Source organism: Kogia breviceps, chromosome 8 (genome assembly GCF_026419965.1).
Source record: "Kogia breviceps isolate mKogBre1 chromosome 8, mKogBre1 haplotype 1, whole genome shotgun sequence".
Taxonomy (NCBI): Eukaryota; Metazoa; Chordata; class Mammalia; order Artiodactyla; family Physeteridae; genus Kogia; species Kogia breviceps.
The window spans coordinates 23,853,091-23,875,162 of NC_081317.1; the positions used below are offsets into that span (position 1 = coordinate 23,853,091).

Consider the following 22,072-nt stretch of genomic DNA (forward strand, 5'->3'; position numbering starts at 1 on the left):
CCTCCCAGTGAGTCAGTGAGGGTGGGAACTGAAGGCAAGGGCCAGGTTTCAGCCTGGAGAGCACGCCGCCGAGGGAGGGACAGAGGCCCAGCCAAGCAGCCCTGGGATCAGGGGCTCCAATCCCAGTACCGCGGCTGCGTACCAGCTACTCACCGCAGGCGGGTCCCACACTTCTCCAGGCCCCAGGTTCCTCGGCTACGAACTGGGGGCAAGAACACCTCACGGCCAGGATTGTCCGGCAGAGTCATTAAATGGGGTCACATCTGTGACAGCGCTTAATAAACCAGAAACCTCTGCACGGCGTAAAGACGTGTCATTTTTCTCACTCTTCCCCTGGGAATAAAAAGCAGGGTGCCTCTGATGAACCTCTGATTCTCAGCTCCACCCAGCTTCTCTCCAATCAGCCTTCCCTCCAGCTTCAAAAAAATGCCATTTATGTAAGTTTAGGAATTTGTCCATTAACTAATTCAATAAATAATAAAAGCTAAAAAAAAAAAAAAAAAAAAATGCCATTTATCCCTTCCCCCAAACACCCTCTATATGTTTGTTCTCTGATACTCCCTTACCCCTTGGTCTTTCCCTCCCCACAGGCTTCTTCCTTCTTTTCTACTAATATGTATTGGTCTCCCCGGTTTTAAAATAAGAACTAAACCCACCCCCCCAATTCCGCTCAGTCCTCTTGCCCCTTCTAGCGACTACTCTATCCCCTCCTTCTCCCAGCCTTATACTTTTACAGGATTTTGCAGTTTATAACGGTTTTTTTTCCCTTTTTTGCACCCATTATCTGTTTTGTCATGTCATTAAGGTCAGAATAAAACTTTGAGGTTAGTAGTACTCACCCAGTTTTGCAGATGAGAAAGTGAGTATCAGACTTGGGTGTAGCAGAATCCCAGCTCTCTCTTTGATACCTTACTGCCTCCCTTTGATGCTAAGCTTTTTAAATGAGAGGCCTGGATCTGCCATCTCCATTTCCCTGCCTCCAACTTCTCGTAACCCCATATAATCCATTCACTGCTTCGACCACTGGACCGCTGGACTCTCTTCAAGGTCACCAGGGCCAATAGCTCCTCTCCAGCTGGCCCACTTCAGAGGCCCCTCACAGACCTTACTCCTCTTACACCTTCACTGGCATCTGATCCTACCCACTGCCTTCTCTTTCTTCAAATTCTCTCTTTCCTTGGCTTGAACTAGAGCTTGACATCCACCACAGAGAAGGAGGTGATGGAGAGAGTTCCTTGTGTGTCTGTGGTTCCTGTAACTTGGTTGTGTGATGTCAACCCAGGTGCGTCATGGAACCCTCACTTTGGAAATCTACCTCCACAGGGTGCTCTGAGCTGTGGCAGGATTTCAAAAGCCCATCCCACCACCAGCAGCAGCTCAGTTGCCAAGGGCTTTCCCCGAAAGAACAAGTTACCTTGGTTTTGACCAACTTGGCGGAAGATGGGTTTTTGATTTGATGGCAAATAGGCTCAGAGCTGTCATATCTTATGACTTGGCTGGGCCTGGGAAGGTTAATGTCAGAGGTCTGGGGCCGAGAAAAAGGGTCACTACTTGGACCTAGACTCTCCCAATAGGAGTGGAACGGGGACAGGGGAGACAAACCCAGCTGTAGGTGATGGGGTAGGGGTGATACCTAGCTCTGCATTGTCCAATATGGTAACCACTAATCAGATTTATATTTAAATTAAAATGAGGACTTCCCTGGTGGCGCAGTGGTTAAGAATCCATCTGCCAATTCAGGGGACACGGGTTCGATCCCTGGTCCGGGAAGATCCCACATGCCGCAGAGCAACTAAGCCCATGCGCCACAACTCCCGAGCCCGCGATCCACGACTACTAAGGCCCACGTGCCTAGAGCCTGTGCTCTGCAACAAGAGAAGCCACCACAATGAGAAGCCCGCACGCCGCAACAAAGTGTAGCCCCCGCTCACCATAACTAGAGAAAGCCCGCATGCAGCAATGAAGACCCAGCGCAGCCAAAAATAAAAAATAAAATAAATAAGTAAATAAGTAAATAATAAATTAAAATGAAATAAAATGAAATATTTAATACCTTAATCTTGCTAGCCTCCTTGCAAGTATTCAATAGTCACATGTGGCTAGTGGTTGCCATATTGGCCAGCACAGATGTGGAACGTTTCCATCGTTGCAGAAAGTTCTGTTGGACAGCACTGATTTTAGACCACTGGATACAGAACCAAAGGTAAGCAGTTGGCTAAGAGAAAGTAAGAGATAGGTGAGCACAGCAAGAATGTCAGGTAAGAGGGGGCTACATCTAAGATGAAGGCAGGGAGGCAGCAAGGTGGGCAGGCACTACAGAAATGCTCCCCTTCCATTCTCTGTGGTCACTGGCAGCATGAATGTTAGGGCTATCGCATCAGAGCCACGTGTGTTTCCCCAAAGCAGGATGCACATCCTTCAGGGAAGACATGGGTCCTCAGATAGGATACACATGCTAAGGTGGGCATCAGCAAAGTGGGGGACAGCCCTCTTTCTCTCCAGATGTTGATCTCTGAGTCTAGACACAGGGCTGGGTTCGTAGATGTTTGGAATGGAGACCTAGGGATTAGATGTTGAGGAAGTCAGAAATTTGGGACTCAGATGCAGTTGCCAAAAAGTCCCTTTTGTCACTGCCACTTCTGAATCTAAAAGTTTAGATGACTTATTAACTCTTCATTTATTTCTGTAAATTCAGCGATGAGAATTGCTTTGCTAATGATTTGCTTAGAGATGAGTCCTTTAAAGAATGAACAAAGTGGGTCCCTATTCGAAATAATTCTTAAGCTCTGTGTTCAGGAAGGAGAACAAGTGAAGCCAGCGAAAGCCCTGGGACCTGGAAAATCTTTATTCGAATCTGATTCACTCCTTAAACTGTAGATTCCAAGGAGTAGCTTCAGGCATGGCTGAAGCAGCAGGCTTAACACTGCTGGTTCCCAACAATTTCAGCAAGAGTTCCAGGGCTGACCTTCATTGGCCTGACATGGGTTACTGCCTATTTTTGAACCAATAACAGGTCACTGAGAAATGTAATGCTCTGATTAGCCAGCTCTGATCATATGCCGTACCTGAGGCAGGAGGTGGGATCAGCTTCACCTAGACCACTAGGCCTCTGAGTGGAGGTGAAGTAATTCTGCAAAGCAACCCGAACTCTGTAACCCAAAGAAGGAAAACGGATGCTAGGTTGGCCATAGCTGCCCACTACACAGTCTTTAATCAATGATAGCTATTATTATTGTAAAACCATAGCAGAAAGGTTAAGCCGACATTTACTAAACACTTGGAAGGGTAAGGAAGGCTTTGTGGGACATCATAAGGTCTCAATAAATGTTTATGGAAAGAAAAATGTATGAAAAAATAGAAGCATACATTCAAATGTAATCTTGTTCTATGGGAAAAGAAAAGGCATCTGAGGGAATGAGGGCACAATTTGACTGAGTCTAGGAAACAAGCCAGGAAACAAAGGATAGGGATAAATGGCACATTTCTGAGAGGAGTTCCTTGGAGACAGGGCTAAGGGCTGTTTAAGTAACATGTAAAATGCCTCTGGAGAAAGGGCGTATATAAGGAACTCTCAGGGTTTACTGATCACAGGAGTCTGGGAGTAGGGATGGGAAGGAAGACGGGAAGTTCTCGTGAACCTGAGGAGGTGGGTAAAGAAGTGGTGGCTGAGCTTTTTTTTTTTTTTTTTTTGCGGTACGTGGGCCTCTCACTGTTGTGGCCTCTCCCGTTGCAGAGCACAGGCTCCGGACGCGCAGGCTCAGCGGCCATGGCTCACGGACCCAGCCGCTCCGCGGCATGTGGGATCTTCCCGGACCGGGGCACGAACCCGTGTCCCCCGCATCGGCAGGCGGACTCTCAACCACTGCGCCACCAGGGAAGCCCTGGCTGAGCTTTAATGAGGAGAAGGCAAGAAGTGACTCTGGGGGTCAGCTTCTAACTACTGCCCATGAAGTTGAGGAACTCAAGCTACTGCTCATGGCCAAGGAAAGGACCTGGAATTTCGTGTCGACGGTTTCTTGAGAACTTCAGCTCAAGACGGTTCCTGTTTCTAGACAGGAACACAGGTGAAATACTAAATAATCGTTTGAGGACCAAGAGGCCCGTTAAAGAATGATGTGTTGGCAAACAGGATACATGCACAGTTCTGGCCCGTTTTCATGGAACATAGAGGAGGTCTGAGAAACGGCAATTAAAATTTCTGAAGGGCTGGTACAGAGCTTGGATAACAGGGACAGGAAAATTTTAGGGTCCAAAAGGCAAAGATTAAGAAAGAGCAATCACTGAAATATGTAACACTGAGCAGACAAAATGCAAACTTACTCGTCAAATGTGCAAATCCTGGGGAGGAAACTTGGGTGACATGAAATTTAATCAGAGGAAGGACTGATGAGCCTCTGTTTTTCCTCTGTGTGGTGGAGAAAATAGTGCTTAAATCCCTATTGTGACGAGGACTGAATGAGATCAGTTAGGTGACGGTGCCTGGCACAGGGGAGGTACAGGTAAAATTAAAGCAATCTGGAGTCCCCATGGGACTCTCGGTGACATGGTATTGTCGGTAGCACGTGGGAGCTCGAGTCAGGAGACATGAGTGTGAGTCTGGGCTCGACTCCAGTCTTCGTTTTCTCCGTCTCTAAAAGGCAAAAGCAATACCTACCCCACGGGGCTATTACGACAATGTAATGTGATCCTGCATTCATTCAATGAGCGTTTATTGAACGCAGACTACTTGCCAGACAGCAGGCTGGGGGCTGGGTGGGGGATACAATGATGAATAAGAAAAAGTCTTGTCTTCATGGAGCTCAGCATTTAGTAGGGGAGAAGGACAGAGGATAATTGCAAATTGAGTGACACTTACTTTGAGAGAGATGGCACTGTGACAGTGCCAAGAGGCTTTGAAAACTGTAGTGCACCAAACTAATATGATTTAACACTGCACTTGTATACACTTCCTATCACTGTGGAATAAATCACCACAAACTTAGTGGTTTAAAACAACACAAATGTATTACCTTACAATTCTGGAGGTCAGAAGTCAGAGATGGATTTTACAGTCTGTGTTAAAAACAAAGGCTACATTCCTTCTGGAATATCTAGGGAATAATCTGTTCCTTGCCTTTTCCACCTTCTAGCAGCTGCCTGCATTCCTTGGCTCCTGAATGCATCACTCTGACTTCTGCTGCCATTGTCACATCACCTTCTCTGTCTCTGACCCTCCTGCCTCCTTCTTATAAGGACCCTTGTGATTATATTGGGCCCACCCAGATAACCCAGGAGAATCTCCCCACCTCAAACTCCTTAATTTAGTCACATCTGCAAAGTCCCTTATGCCATGTTCACAGGTTCTGGGGATTGAGATGTGGACATCTTTGGGGGGGGGCATTTTTCAGTCTACCACAGCACTCCTGGGCTATGTAGTGTGAAATGGGCTATCCTTAGAAACCAGTAAGCAGACTGGGCTACCTTTGAATACCAGCTTGCTGATGGTATTCTATTAAGTCTTGAGGGAGGGGAGCAGAGTAGGTATTGGAAGGCTGATTGCAGGTGCCCCCTCAGAATACACTGTCACCCGGTAGATCCCTGTAGAGTCATAAAGGAAACACTAGGCAACAAGTGAAGATACCGGCTGCTGTCATTCAGGAGCTCTGAGACCTCAGGCAAGGATATTACTTCTCTAAGAAGTCCCAAACTCAATCTAAGTCAATGGGGACAGATAGAACTACCTGGAAGGGTTGGAGTGAGGATAGTGAAACTATCATCCATGAAATCACCTAAGACAGTGCCTGATCCTCAGTAAATGGCGATTTTGGAATGCCTCCTGAATTCACCCCTCCCTTTCTCTTTCCCCTTTGCTGTGGCCACTGCCTCCATCCAGGCCTCTCAGAAACCATCATCGCTTGCCAATCATGTCACATGCCTCAGCTTGGCCGTGGTTAGGAGCAACAGCTTTAAATCCCAGCAAACGAGCCCCTATTAACCATGAAATCTGGAGCAAGTCTCTTAAGCTCTCTAAGCTTCAATTTCCTCCTCCGTACAATGGGGATAAAACCGACTATGGAACCAGGCTGTGCTGAGGATTTAGTGAGATGATGAATGGGAAGGGCTTAGCATAGTGTCAGGCACACACACACACACACACACACACAAAGCAGTGTTACTCTTCTCAAGAGGCCTGACCTCCTTTCAGCCACACTGAAACCCACTTCTCCCTGAACCAGGCCTTGAACATGTATACCTGAGGGGCACCGTTTATAAACCCTTCCCTCCGCCTCCGATATTCTGTGTGTCCTATACTATCCTCCTCATGCCTCAGTTCTACTCTGCTTCTCAGTAACTTGTGCAAGCTTTACTAGCCTTCTCAGTTACGGCTATTTATGCAGGCCTCTGCCTCGATACTGGACACGAATTCCCTGAGGAAAGGTGTTCTTCTGTGTAGTCGGTTGGAAAAGTACACCCCTCCTTGCCTGGCCTCAATTTCCTTATTTGGAATGAGCCCATTGAAACGGCCCTTCCAGCTCTGAGATCTTAAACTGACAGTACTTTAAGTAGCAGCGACCTGGTAGATTACCTAGTTCACCCCTAGCCTTTTCCAGAAGGGGAAAGTGAAGGCCTGGTAGGGCCTTCGCTTAATGCACTTCTCTCTCCGGCCTCCCAGGCAAGGTTCCCCCGAGGGCATGCAGCCAGTTTTCCTAACTAGGCAAGGGGAGACTCTCCGGCGTCTTCAGGGCTGGCGGCGCCGGAAACACGTGTGTGCTCACCTACGTGTACACACGTGAGCACACCTACAGCAGCAGGGGGCGCTCGGGCCGGCAGGGGGCAGCACAGACCCGGTTTGCAAATACCCGGCGCAGCCCCGAGGGAGGAGGGCGTGCTGCAGTCCCGGCGGCGGTAGCGGCGGTGGCGGCGGTGGCGGCGGAGGCGGCGGCTATAGGTGCAGCCTCCCAGGTGGGAGGCGGGGGGCTGCGGGCGCAGGAAAAGGCGCCTGGGGAGTGGGCGCTCCTCCGCTGGGCCGCCTCGGGCCTGGGCGCGGCGAGTGGGAGCGAGCGCGCCAGGAGCACGCAGGCGCCCTGCTCCGGCTGGCCCTCGGCCGGCGCGCGGCGCGGGAGCAGCCCGCAGCCCGCCCCCGCGCCCCCCGCGCCCTCCCAGTCCTCGGGCCGCCCGCGGCCGGCAGTCGGGAGCGGCCCCTTGGCGGCGAGCGCAGGCCGCCGGCCCGGCAGGGCGCGTGGTGGCGGAGGCGGCGGCGGGACGGCTCCCGGGCCGCCCCGAGCGCGCCCTCCCGCCCGCGGCCACTCGCAGCCGGCGCTGGCCGGGCCGGCGCGCCCCGCAGGCAGCCGAAGCGCGGCCTCGTCCTCGGCGGGAGCGAGCCCCGGTCCGCAGCCGGCGGGAGGCGGCGCGGGCGGCCGCCTGCACTGACGGCGTCGCGGGGCGCTCCTGGGCGGCGGCGCAGCGGCGGCGGCGCAGGGGGCGGAGGCAGGGGACGCCCCCAGCCAGGATGCTGCGGTTCCTGCGCCGGACCTTTGGCCGCCGCTCCATGCAGCGCTACGCGCGGGGCGCGGCAGGGCGCGGGGCCGCCGGCCTGGGGGACGAGCGCGACGGGGGTCCGCGGGGGGGCCCGGCCGCCGCCGCCGTGTCCACGCTGCCCGCCGCGCCCGGGGGCAGCGTGTTCCCGGCCGGCGGCGGGCCCCTGCTCATGGGCTGCGCGGCCGTGCACATCTCCGCCGCCGGGGCCTCCAAGGCCACCCTCTACTGCCGCGTCTTCCTGCTCGACGGGACCGAAGTGAGCGTGGACCTGCCGGTGAGTGACGGAGCCGGTCCGGGACACTGGCACCCCGCGGCCCTTGGGGCCGCTCCCTTCCCCCGATGCTTCCATCTGGGGCGCTCCCCTTGTACCTCTCCGGAATCCCCTCCCCCTTTTGCGAGCACTCCTAGTTCTGGTTCCCTCTCGGGCCACCCCGTCCTGCTCTCTTCCGGGGCCCCATCCCTGGCCCGCGCCCCCGAGTCCCAAGTCCCCGCCCCCTGGCTCGGGTGACTGGTGTTCCCCTTCTATCCCCCAGGTTCCTGCATCGGCCTTCTCGGTGCTGGATTATTGGTTAGAAAATCTCAAAGCAATGCGGGGCTGCCATGGGGCGGCCCGCTTGCCCCGACAAACTCGCCACCAGGCCTTGGTGGGACGGCAAGGCGGAAAATCCCCCTCGCCTGCTGGCCGGCAGGTGACCCAAGTTTGGGAGCGAGTTGGGGGACCACTTCTCTCTTCTGTTCCCATCTCGGTGCTCCACCCCGCCCCCACCCCCCACCCCACCCCGGTCCCATCCTAAAGAGCCCCTCTGGCTCGCTGCCTCACAGGCGGCCGGGCGACTTGGGAGCTAACTCTAGAATGGATTCTCGCGGACCAGGCCAACTTTGCACCGGCAGACCCCCCTGCTGGGGCGCTGGGAGTCAGCCCCGGGGTGCTCTCGGGCCTGGGGCGCCGGACTTTACCCGGGGTCTGTGCGTGGAGCCGCGGAGGCGCTCCAGGGCAGCTGCGCCGCGGCCTGAGCCCCGGCCACCCGCCCACAGGTGGTTGCACCCCGCCCCCTCCGGCAGAGAGCTAGGCTGGCGCTGCTGTCTCCGCCTGGGCGTCTGGCTACCAATGTGTCTTTCTAGCCGAAGGGGCCAGATCTGATCAAATCAAATCCGCACATTAGTGGGGCGCCTGCTGTGCACCCGGCGCTGCGGCAGACGGTGCCTTTGGGAATCTTTGGGTGTGACCGAGGACACAGCAACGATTGAGCTTTAGATGAATGTTACAGAGCATCTCGAGGGTTTCAAGGGAAAAAAATAACATACCGGGACTTCGAAAGAAAGCATTTGGGCCTCCTCGGGTGGGGGAAATTGGACGTCATGAGAGAACTGGGACTATTGTAAGGGTTTTAGATGGGAAAGTGAGAGCCTGCCTGGCCTGGGGTTTAACGTTTCCTTGTGTAGGTTTAATTTTGAGACAGTATCAGTTTATGGCGATTTTATTTTTGTGGTTCCTGGTGCTGTCCATAGGATATCATTTTGTTATGATAATACCCTTTGGGGGCCTTTTTATTCATGGAAAAGGAGCCAACATTCCAGTGCTTAGAGCAGTTGTCTTTACAGTAGTATTAAAATGTTACTGCTTCCCCAAGACGGGTCTCTCCAGCTTTTATTCAGCTGGGAGAGGAGGCCTGAAGGGGCCGGGAGGGGCGGGGGTGCAGCCAGTGGTGAGGTGAGTGTGTTGCTTCTGGAGCAGGCAGCTGGTGTGTGGAGAGGATGTGGCGTATTCTGCATCTCGGATCTGGGAAAGGAATGCTCTGGTTTGGAACTTTGACAACGCTCATTGCTGATGGTTTTCTTGTCTGTTCCCCGGGGATGATTCGTTTATAAAATGTATTGCTCTGTCAGGTTTGTGCGACAGGCTTAAGCGGTGTTTCTGGGATGAAAAATGCAAACCCAGTAAGATGCATGCGTAGTGAATAGACCCAAACAGGTATCCAAATGAACAGGTTGGGACGGGAATGCTGACTTAACCACAGCTGGTGGAACCCTGGCCCAGTGTGAGGGGAGGGGGATTTTGCATCCTAAGAGGTTTTTTCACTTTATTAAAGGCTACTTGACAAAAGAATTCACCAGGTTTTCTTATAATGGCAGATTTTTTGATGCTTTAAGATGTTATTTAGTGAACTCCCAATTTTATTTATACAGACACGCGTATGTATATATACGCCGACCAAAGGCAAATCCAGAGCAAACGCTGGCTTTTGTCATGTGAGCCCTTGCTTGGGGAGGAAAGATGGAGAAGAATAAACAGTGAGCACGGCTCATCGATTTAAAGATTTATCAGGCATTAGAACTGCATCACACAGTCTCCTATGCTCATCTTCCCAGATCAGAGTCTTAGTTCCTGTATTTAATTCTCAGAGTTACAAGGTGAGCTCCAGGCGGCCAGCTCCCCATGAATCTGTATCGTGTGCGCTCCTTCTCAGCCTGTTTCGCCAAGCTCACTTTTTATGCTGTCCTTTTGGGCATTTAGTCCCACTGGTCATTATTCTGGTCTCCTGCGTTCCTGGATTTTTACTGCTTCCTGGGCCCCGGGGTTGCTTTGCTGCATGGCGCACAGGATTTACCTTTGACCGCCATCACCCTAAGCTGGATTGTCTGTCTCCAGTCACTTGCACGGGCACAAAGCACACTTGCCAGGCTAACTATAACTCTTTTGTAATTAAAACCCTCTGGTGGTGGTAGCGTCAAGAATTCGTCCCTCAGTATACTAACAGTGGTTATGCATTGTCATAAGCCATTTTATTAGCCCTAGTCAGGATGCCTATGTTCCAGAATTGCCTCGAACACAATACCCTCACTGAGATCGTGCTGGGGCACCTCGGTTTTCAGTTGTCACCATTTATTGGGCGTCTCCAGTGTGCCAAATGCTGGGCTGTGGACCCAAAGGTGAATGAGAGGTGGCCTTGAGGCTCTTGGGAAAACACGTGTAGCAGAGCGTCTTTTTATTAAGTGATGCTGAGTGATACGACAGGCTCACCGGACAGGGTGCTGGTGGATGAATTGGGAGGACTTCCCAGAGACTTTGACACTTGAGGCTCTAGGATGTCAAATCCAGTGTCCCTTGTGCATTAAAAATTTTTTTTTAAATTTATTTTTTGGTCACACTGAGCGGCTTGTAGGATCTTAGTTCCCCGACCAGGGATTGAACCCGGGTTTGAACCCGGGTCCACTGCAGTGAAAGCCCGAGTCCTAACCATTGTACCACCAGGGAACTCCCCAGTTTTAGATTACCTGTTGTGTTAGGGCCACTTCTCGGGTCAAGCCACGACCCAGCTGTTATATATAACAAAGGAGGAAGCAAATGACAGGGCCTGGGACCCCTCCCCCAGGTGGTGGGCCTCATCCCCTGGCATGCCTGTGTGTTCTTAACTTTTTCTGTGGATAGTCAGGTCTTTTTTTAAAAAAAAAATCCATCGGTAATGTGCAGTCTGGAGTGGGCTTGCTGTCCAAGCCCAGCTTCCGCCCTACAGACCAGAATGCCACCCTGAGCCACTCCTCTTCAGAAACCCTGGCGCCGCCTTGGAAGGTGCCCCTGTGTCCGTAGCCCAGCCCAGCCCTGCCCTGCCCAGCCCTCAGGTGTGGTCTGGTCAGAGCAGGCAGGACTCCCTCGGCCTGCCTGAGACTCTCCCCTTCTATTAATGCAGCTGAAGATCCCATCAGTGTGCTTGGCAGCGGTACCCACTGTTGACTCATATTAGCTCTCTGTTGACTAAAGCCCTGGCATCGCTTTTGCTTGCGCGGCTGTTGCTCAGCCCCGTCGCCCCCCTCCCCTGCGTGCGCAGTTTTCCAGCAGCTCTGTGTGGAAAGCCGGGAGGGTGTGTGGCTGGCTGGTTAGCAGCCCCTGCCCCCATGCCTTGGAGGGCACAGACCGTTGGCCAGTATTTTATTTGGTGTAGTTGCTTTCACTGTCCCTGGAGTTCCGCAGTGACTTGTATGGTACAGAGCAAGCACCGAGAGTTTCAGGGCAGGAAGATGCATGTTTGAGTCTTGGCAGCTGGGCTGTGCAGCCCTGGGCTACTTGAATCTCGATTTTCTGGTCTTTGAAATGGGATGATTTGGGCTTCCCTGGTGGCGCAGTGGTTGGGAGCCCGCCTGCTGATGCAGGGGGCGCGGGTTCGTGCCCCGATCCGGGAAGATCCCACATGCCGCGGAGCAGCTGGGCCCGTGAGCCATGGCCGCTGAGCCTGCGCGTCCGGAGCCTGCTCTCCGCAGCCGGAGAGGCCACAACAGTGAGAGGCCCGCGTACCGCAAAAAAAAAAAAAAAAAAAAAAAAAAAAGGGATGATTACATGACAAAAAGGGTATGAAAAGCCTCAGGAAACAGCAGGGTGCTGAAGGGTTGCTAGTAGGTTGTAATCTTATACACATCTCAGTGCCTCCTCTTTGGCCTGTGAAAAGTGATTGGGAAGTTTTCTAGAAATGAACATTAAAGAAAAAAAAAAAAGGCTGGGAATTCCCCAGTGGTCCAGTGGTTAGGACTCCGTGTTTTTACTGCCAGGGGACCCGGTTCGATCTGGTCGGGGAGCTAAGATCCCGCAACATGTGCGGTGTGCCCCCCCCAAAAAAAAAATCGGTGCCAGGAAGTCTAAACAGAGCCCAGTGCCATTTGGCAGGGCCAGGGGTGGGGTTTGATTGAATGTGGGGGGACTGAGTAGTGGACTGTAGCTTGGAGGGCAGGGGTATCTTCACCCTCAATGGTGGGAAGAAATGGGGAAGTACATAAGGCCCTAGGAAATAGGAGAAGGCAACTCCTCATTTCCATTCTCTCCCAAGGTTCTGGCTGCCATGGACACCCTGCCTTATCCCAGACCTCTGGGTGGCTTGCTTTTTCCTGCTCCTGAGGGAAGGTGTTGGCTCAAGGTGGCCTTTCAGGGCTTACCCTGTCCCCATCTCCCCACCGCCCGCCCCAGACCGTGAATGAGACCGTGGGGAGCTTTGGATAACTGTGTGGGTCATAGAGATGTGTATTTTTTTAAAAATACCTTTGTTTTAAAAGGAGGGCTGCTGGCGAAGGAGGGGAGTACGCAAGAGAGGTGGGTGGTGAACATCCTTCCCAAGTGGGATAGAGATGCTATCTCTAACTCTGGTTCCCCACTTGCTGGATTGTTGGTGTTAATATGCAGGGAGGGGGAGTCTGCCAGCTTCTCCAGTGCCAGTAACATGACCCTGCGCTGGGGCAGGATTGAACAAATATTAACTTGCTGAGCACTTTCACGTGCATAATCTTATTGAATTCTGTCGCTAGTGCCCTGTGGTGGATGAAGGCACAGGTCTGTTTAATTCTGAAAGAGCAAAAGGTTGGGGGCGGGGGCATGGGGAGGTAGAACTTTCCCTTACATTCTTGCCTAGGGACTTAGAAAAAAATCCACTCCTTCACCACAGAAATCCTCCGCCCACAGTTTGTCCTCAAAACACGTGTCCAGTCCTTCTCCGCTGCCTGAGTCCTGTTGCCAGCCTCCTCCACGCTGCCTGGAGCGTTTCTCCTGCAGGAATCCGGTTCTTTGCACTTGGGTTTCCTCCTCGGGCCCGTGGCAGCTGCCTGCGGGCAGGGTCAGCTGCTGATTCATCTTGGTGTTTTTCTTCAGGTTGGCATGTGCTTTCCTCCCCCACTTGCATTTCACAGGAGGACATGTTGGCCGCAGAAAGATTAGAAAATATAGAGAAGCAAGAGAAGTTAAAACGATCTAAAATCTCATCAGAGATAATAACCACTTTTAAAATTGTGGTGTGTGTGTGTGTGTGTCCATCTGTACATTTCTCTTTGTTTTTAGATATGAATGTTATTTTAAGTGACGACTTTATATGGGTTGATGAAAGTAAAGTCTCTTTCCCCACCCCTTCAGCACAAATGAATCGGGACCTAGACCCCAAGTTTGTGTCCCTTTAGGGTGGGACCGTTCTCCCCCCCCTTTATAGTCCCTGGGACCTTAGCTGGGGCGGGGAGCCCCCTGTGGCCGTCTGAGCTGTGTGCCACCTACGGCCTGGCTAAGAAGAGGGCTCCCCGTCCTTGGAGCCCTTCCCCACCAATCACCTCTGCTCTCTGGCAGGTTAATGTCCTGTTGATGGGGCCACAGAGTCCCCTTGCATCTGAGGGCTTGTGTTCTGAACATCTGCTTTGGGGTGGTGACCACTCTCGCCTGCCCAGGGATGCCCAGGCTCTGTTACCAGCTGGGGCTGATCTGGCAGAGGCAGGTGGGTGATCTTGCAGCATCCCAGGTGTGCCCCCTCTACCCTAGGGCCCCTTCATCTCCTTCTGCAGCCTCTTTGGCTTCTCTCTGCAGCTGGATGTATCTCACTAGTCGCACTTGATTTTAATTTCTGGTTTATTTTTGTTTTCCAAAATGTTTTTGTTTGCCCACTTGTTTTCTTCAGTCGGCATAGACTTGTTGAGCATTTACCCTGCATGAAGCGTTCGGGAGGGGAACAGGAGGTAGGAGAGAGTCCCAGTCTAGAAGGGGAGACAGTGTAAATATGCTAGATAATTCGGAACCCCACATGAGGTAGTACGGGGGTGAGCGATTGAACTGTGGAGTGGATTTGGGGAAGGTTTGATGCCCAAAATGACATCGAGTTGTCCCGAAGGTTGCCTGGGAGTTCAGCTGTTAGATTTGGCTAGAGGCGTTGGGGCAGAGGAGACAGCAGGTGCAGACGCATGGAGGATGGAGCCAGAAAACCCCGCTTGCTGGACTTGGGGCTCCTTGGGGTCCGGGAGGATTATGAGCTCCAGCTATGTCCCTGAGTCTCGAAGGAGTAAGTGAGGAACCTGTAAAGCACAGAGGAGGGTCTCAGGCTAGTAAGAGCCAGGGGCCACTGTGTGTCGGTCCTGTGCTAATTGCTTAAGTGACTGTTTTGTTGGACCCTCACAGAACCTCTTTTGGTGGTTACTGTTTTTAGTCCTGATTTGTGAGGGGGAGAATCAGGGCTTAACAGGCTGGGTAAGAAACTTGCCCGTCACAGAGCAAAGGCAGACTCTAGCTTCGAGCTTGGATAGTCTGCGGGGGGATGGTTTGTGTCCTCTGACCCAGGACTGGGCATGCAGGGGTGGGAGCGGCGGGGTTCTGAGCCTGCCCCAGAGGCCCCGAGGTGGGTGGGGACCCTGAGCCTCAGAAGGGTGTCCTCCTTTCCAGGACACTTGGGGTTTCCCGACATCGGATTCACATCTGTACTCATATTCAGCGAGTGTAGTTTCGCCCAGAGTGCATTCTGGTTTGAGGCCCATAGTTCTTCAACACTGAGGCTGGAAGTAGGCTACATTTTTTAAATGTGTTTAATAGAACAACACTAAAATTATCACAGAGAAAAGCGTTTTACATATTCCCATCCTGCTGCATAGCAACTGGTTGGTTTTGCAGCTTCCTTCAATCTTTGTGCTTTTGCATACATGTTTATAAACATGGCGTGCATCCTTGTGTATCCTTTTTAAATTTTTAAAAATTTTCTTCCTCCTATCCGAGCCTTCCAGACATACTTCTCACCCAGTTTGGTGCCCTCTTGTTGTGCTTATTCTGGATTACTTAAATTAACCCCTCATTCTCTGTGTGTGTGTGTGTGTGTGTGTGTGTGTGTGTGTGTGTGTGTGTGTAGTAATACCTGTCTCTACCTGTCTCTTGGGGTTGAAGGTTGATATACCTGGTATCTTACCTGTTAGGCATGCCTACCCCCGCAGGCTCTCAGAATCTGTGTTACTTCTCTTAATTGCCACCATCCGGGATAATAGTCTCAGGGAGCAGTTGGTCCTGGGCCAGCTATAAGCGTGGTGGAGCCAGAATTGAGTCTAGGTTTCCTGACTCGTCCTCCAGTGCTCTTCCCCCAGCCCATGTGGTGCACACCTGGCCTTCCTGTTTGAAGGGTGTGCTCCTTGGGACTCCTGGGGAAGGTCAGAATCCTTTGTAATTTGATGGGTCAGACTTTCATGCCATAAACCACCCTGTCTTTCCTGAAACTTCTTGCTTTTCAGCATCTCTGGCATTTGGGTTCTGTCTACCATTTCTCAGCAATTTTTGCAGGTTCTTTCCCCCAAAGTCATAGTTGGCTGAGTGCCCAGAATTTCCTTCTTGAAGTTGAGACCCGGAGGGTGACCCTCCCCAGGGCCCTGTGCCACCGGTGGCATCATCCGGAGCATCTTTGTTTCCCAGCACTGAGCCTTGTCCCAGGGTGAAATTGCCCAGGCAGCTGGCCCGGCTGGGAGGACGTGGACTGGCAGGCTCCCCGGGTGCCTGCAGGGTCGGCATCCCTCGGCTCTGTGGTGTCTCTTCCATGCCCGTTTCCCGTCTGAATGCTGTCATTATCCGTGTCCTACCTTACGTGTGCTCAAGGGGGTTGCCGTAGGCCTGATGGCACCTCTCCTTTATCCTACCAGTTTGCTTGCTCAGCTGCACCTTCCTTGAGTTACGGATTTTAAAAAATTGTGGTAATATGTAAGTAGCATAAAATTTACCATTTTTAGGTGTACAGTTCATTGGCATTGAGTACATTGACATTGATATGCAACCATCACCACTATCCAGCCCCAGAATGTTTTCATCATCTCACATTAAAACTCAGTGCCCACTAAACATGAGGTCCCCATTCCTCTCTCCCTGTAGCCCCTGGTAACCTCTAGTCTGCTTTCTGTCTCTATGAATTTGACTACTCTTAGTACCTCCTATAAGTGGAATCATAGAGTCCTTGTTTCTTTGTGTCTGGCTTCTTTCACTTAGCGTAACGTCTTCAAGGTCCACCCATGTGGTAACGTGTATCAGAATTTCCTTCCTTTATAAGGCTGAGTAGTATTCCAGTGAATGGATATGCCACATTTTGTTGACCCATTCATCCAAGTTTCAGACTTTTCTGCACATCCGGGCCTTGCCCATTCACCAGTGGCACTGCCGTCAGAGACCTGGACGTCCCCAGCCCTCTCCTTGGGGGTTTTGTTCTTGGCATTCTGGCACCCGCTCACCTGGGACTCATTTTATTTTATTTTATTTATTTTGGCTGTGCCAGGTCTTTCTTAGTTGCAGCGCTTGGGATCTTCGTTGCAGCACACGACTCTTAGTTGTGGCACGCGGGAAGGATCTAGTTTCCCGACCAGGGATCGAACCTGGGCCCCCTGCGTTGGGAACGCAGAGTCTTAGCCACTGGACCACCAGGGAAGTCCCTGGACTCATCCTCCCAGTTGTCTGGTCTTTTGTCTGAGTTGTTCAGTGTTGGCAAGTCCTCTGACCAGTCATTCTTTACATCTTTTAATGACGAAATACAAATACAAAAGAGTATCTGTAACATGACTAGTTTTAAAGAAAAATAATAAACATGACTAGTTTTAAAACAATAATAATAACATCCGGGTACCCACCACCCAGCTTAAGAACAAAGAGCATCACCAGTGCTGTTAATGGCCCCCCCCATGCTCCTCCCCAATGACCTTCCCCTCCCTCCTGCTCTCCTGATATTTGTCTCTCATCCCTTTTTTGATGAGTTTGCCTCATATGTGTGTTTCCCTAAATAATTATTGTTAGTCCTGCATGTTAGTGAACTTTATAGTAAATGGATTTTTCACTCAATACTGTGTCTGTGAGAGATTCATCCATATTGATGAGGTAACTGTAGTTCTTGCTGCGCTGCATGAATATACTGGAATATAGTTATCCTTTGTCGGTGGACATTTGGGATGTTTTCAGTTTGGAGCTGTTAGAAAAAAAATGCTGCTTTGAACTTTCTGGAATTGGTCTTCCTGGTGCACATATGCTAGCAAGCATCTCTACTGGGTGTGTACCAGTGGCTGGGAGGGTGGCGGGCAGGACCTTTTAAGATCATGCGAAATTGTTTTCTCCAGAGTCCCAGCTGCACATAAAAGCATCTGCTAACCCGTTTTTCAGCCCTTGGCATTGGACAGCTTTTCTGTTTTATTTTAGCAGTCTTGTGGGAGTTAGTGGGAACTCATTGTGGTCTTCACTTTTCCCCAGTCGTTGATGAGGTGGAGTATATCTTTGTCTGTGTTATGAACCATGAACGTATTTCCTCCTGGTATGCCTTGTTCTATGATGTTTGCTTGTTTTTTAGTTGCGTTGTATTTTTCTCATCACATTCAGCTCACTGCCTGCTGGCCTTGATGAGATTGTCTCCTATACCCACTTCCTCTTCTGAGGTCACCTCAGTGGAACAAAGGAGAATACTTCTCTGTAAGTCCCCCTTGTGGGCCTTTCCTCACTAAGCAGGAATTAATGTTTTGTTTTCCATTTCCCTGTGAATGAGCTGGTCTGTTGCTGCTGGTGGCTTTTGGTGAGCAGTTACAGGATCTATGGTATTCATTCAATTCTGCCTACTTTTTTCCCAGTTTTTATTAATTGAAATTTTAAATGCAGTCAAAAGCACAGAGAACCCTAAGTACCCATCATATAATGAACATAATCCAAGTATCCATTGTTAAGCTTCATCTTTTATTAATGTGGCCCCTCTCTTTTCATCTATATCTTCACCTCTTGTTACTTCCCAATTCTTTTAAAACAAAGTCCAAAACAAAGTCCCAATTATCTAAAAGATAAGGGCTGTGTTTTTTAAAATAGTCACAATATTATTTTTATTTATTTATTTTATTTATTTATTTATTTATTTTTTTGTGGTACGCGGGCCTCTCACTGTTGTGGCCTCTCCCGTTGCGGAGCACAGGCTCCGGACGCGCAGGCTCAGCGGCCATGGCTCACGGGCCCAGCTGCTCCGCGGCATGTGGGATCTTCCCGGACCGGGGCACGAACCCATGACCCCTGCATAGGCAGGCGGATTCTCAACCACTGCGCCACCAGGGAAGCCCCACAATATTATTAAAACACCTAGAGAGGGCAGACAGCAGAAGCAAGAAGAACTACAATCCTGCAGCCTGTGGAACAAAAACCACATTCACAGAAAGATAGACAAGATGAAAAGGCAGAGGGCTATATACCAGGTGAAGAAACAAGATAAAACCCCAGAAAAACAACTAAAGGAAGTGGAGATAGGCAACCTTCCAGAAAAAGAATTCAGAATAATGATAGTGAAGATGATCCAGGACCTCGGAAAAAGAATGGAGGCAAAGATTGAGAAGATGCAAGAAATGTTTAACAAAGACCTAGAAGAATTAAAGAACAAACAAACAGAGATGAACAATACAATAACTGAAATGAAAACTACACTAGAAGGAATCAATAACAGAATAACTGAGGCAGAAGAATGGATAAGTGACCTGGAAGACAGAATGGTGGAATTCACTGCTGTGGAACAGAATAAAGAAAAAAGAATGAAAAGCAATGAAGACAGCCTAAGAGACCTCTGGGACAACATTAAACACAACAACATTCACATTATAGGGGTCTCAGAAGGAGAAGAGAGAGAGAAAGGACCAGAGAAAATATTTGAAGAGATAATAGTTGAAAACTTCCCTAACGTGGGAAAGGAAATAGCCACCCAAGTCCAGGAAGCGCAGCGAGTCCCATACAGGATAAATCCAAGGAGAAACACACCGAGACACATAGTAATCAAATTGGCAAAAATTAAAGACAAAGAAAAATTATTGAAAACAGCAAGGAAAAAACGACAAATAACATACAAGGGAACTCCCATAAGGTTAACAGCTGATTTCTCAGCAGAAATTCTACAAGCCAGAAGGGAGTGGCATGATATACTTAAAGTGATGAAAGGGAAGAACCTACAACCAAGATGACTCTACCTGGCAAGGATCTCATTCAGATTCGATGGTGAAATCAAAAGCTTTACAGACAAGCAAAAGCTAAGAGAATTCAGCACCACCAAACCAGCTCTACAACAAATGCTAAAGGAACTTCTCTAAGTGGGAAACACAAGAAAAGGACCTACAAAAACAAACCCAAAACAATTAAGAAAATGGTAATAGGAACATACATATCGATAATTACCTTAAATATGAATGGATTAAATGCTCCAACCACAAGATACAGGCTTGCTGAATGGATACAAAAACAAGACCCATATATATGCTGTCTACAGGAAACCCACTTCAGACCTAGGGACACATACAGACTGAAAGTGAGGGGATGGAAAAAGATATTCCATGCAAATGGAAATCAAAAGCTGGAGTAGCAATACTCATATCAGATAAAATAGACTTTAAAATAAAGAATGTTACAAGAGACAGGAAGGACACTACATAATGATCAAGGGATCAATCCAAGAAGAAGATATAACAATTATAAATATATATGTACCCAACATAGGAGCACCTCAATACATAAGGCAATTACTAACAGCTATAAAAGAGGAAATCGACAGTAACACAATAATAGTGGGGGACTTTAACACCTCACTTACACCAATGGACAGATCATCTAAAATGAAAATAAATAAGGAAACAGAAGCTTTAAATGACACAATAGACCAGATGGAGTTAATTGATATTTATAGGACATTCCATCCAAAAACAGCAGATTACACTTTCTTCTCAAGTGCGCACGAAACATTCTCCAGGATAGATCACATCTTGGGTCACAAATCAAGCCTCAGTAAATTTAAGAAAATTGAAATCATATCAAGCATCTTTTCTGACCACACCGCTATGAGATTAGAAATGAATTACAGCAGAATAAAACGTAAAAAACACAAACACGTGGACGCTAAATACGTTACTAAATAACTAAAAGATCACTGAAGAAATCAAAGAGGAAATCAAAAACTACCTAGAGACAAATGACAATGAAAATACGACGATCCAATACCTATGGGATGCAGCATAAGCGGTTCTAAGAGGGAGGTCTATAGCTATACAAGTCTACCTCACGAAACAAGAAAAATCTCAAACAATCTAACCTTACACCTAAAGGAACTAGAGAAAGAAGAACAAACAAAATCCAAAGTTAGCAGAAGGAAAGAAATCATAAAGATCAGAGCAGAAATAAATGAAATAGAAACAAAGAAAACAATAGCAAAGATCAAGAAAACTAAAAGCTGGTTCTTTGAGAAGATAAACAAAATTGATGAACCATTAGCCAGACTCATCAAGAAAAAGAGGGAGAGGACTCAGATCAATAAAATTAGAAATGAAAAAGGAGAAGTTACAACAGACACTGCAGAAATACAAAGCATCCTAAGAGACTGCTACAAGCAACTCTATGCCAATAAAATGGACAATGTGGAAGAAATGGACAAATTCTTAGAAATGCACAACCTTCCAAGACCAAACCAGGAAGAAATAGAAAATATGAACAGACCAATCACAAGGAATGAAACTGAAACTGTGATTTAAAATATTCCGATAGGGCTTCCCTGGTGGCGCAGTGGTTGAGAATCCGCCTGCCGATGCAGGGGACGCGGGTTTGTGCCCGGGTCCAGGAGGATCCCACATGCTGCGGAGCGGCTGGGCCCATGAGCCATGGCCGCTGAGCCTGCGCGTCCGGAGCGTGTGCTCCGCAACAGAGAGGCCATGACGGTGAGAGGCCTGTGTACCGCAAAAAAAAAAAACAAAAAAACCACAAATCTTCCGACAAACAAAACTCCAGGAAAAGATGGCTTCACAGGTGAATTCTATCAAACATTTAGAGTACAGCTAACACCCATCCTTCTCAACTCTTCCAAAAAATTGCAGAGGGAGGAACACTCTCAAACTTATTTTATGAGGCCACCATCATCACCCTGATACCAAAACCAGACAAAGATACTACAAAAAAAGAAAATTACAGACCAGTATTACTGATGAATATAGATGCAATAATCCTCAACAAAATACTAGCAAACAGAATCCAACAACACATTGAAAGGATCATACACCATGATCAAGTGGGATTTATCCCAGAGATGCAAGGATTCTTCAATGTATGCAAATCAATCAATGTGATACACCATATTATCAAATTGATGAATAAAAACCGTTAAAAAAAACACCTAAAAATAATTAACAATTGTTTTTTAGTTTCAGACATATAGTCAGTGTTCAGACTTTCTTATTTGGTTGTCACAAGGTCCTTTCATTGTTTTTGGTTGATATTCTATCTAAAGCTCTTTAAGAATTTTTTTTAATGTTGTTTTTCCTTGCCCTATTGAGGCATAATTCACAAATAAAAATGGTATATATTTGAGGCATAAAGCATGGTGATTTGATATATGTTTGCATTGCAAAATGGTTACTGTGCATTGAGCTAATTAACATATCTGTCATCTCGCCAGTCACCATTTCTTCATATGTGTATCTTAGCAGATTTCAAGGATACTCTACATTATAATGAACTATCATCATCACGCTGTCATTTAGATCCCCAGAACTTACTTATCTTAAAACTGAAAGTTTGTGTCCTTTGACCAACATTATCTCATTTTTCCCTGTCCCACAATTTCTCTAAAGCTCTCAGTCTAGAGTTTTCCCTTCTCCCCTCCTTTTTCCCCATTTATTTGTTGAAGAAGCTGGGCCATCTGTCCTAGAGTTTCCCACTCTCTGGATTTCCTTGATGGCATCCTCAACATTGGGTTACCTTGGAGTACAGTTGGTACAGGCATTATTTAAAGCATCTGACTCAGGACACACAGAGAACAATAAG

At 48.9% G+C, this 22,072-nt stretch overlaps 1 protein-coding gene across 5 annotated transcripts in view; it reads left to right on the top strand.

Annotated features, from left to right (window-relative positions):
• The first annotated feature begins 7,489 nt into the window (after positions 1–7,489).
• EPB41L4B (erythrocyte membrane protein band 4.1 like 4B) overlaps positions 7,490–22,072 on the top strand; it is a 145,999-nt gene continuing 131,416 nt past the window's right edge. For all 5 annotated transcript variants that reach the window (XM_067040993.1, XM_067040990.1, XM_067040991.1 and 2 more), the window contains exon 1: positions 7,490–7,792. In XM_067040993.1, coding sequence (XP_066897094.1) covers positions 7,490–7,792 — 303 coding nt within the window. The remainder of the gene's footprint in view (positions 7,793–22,072) is intronic.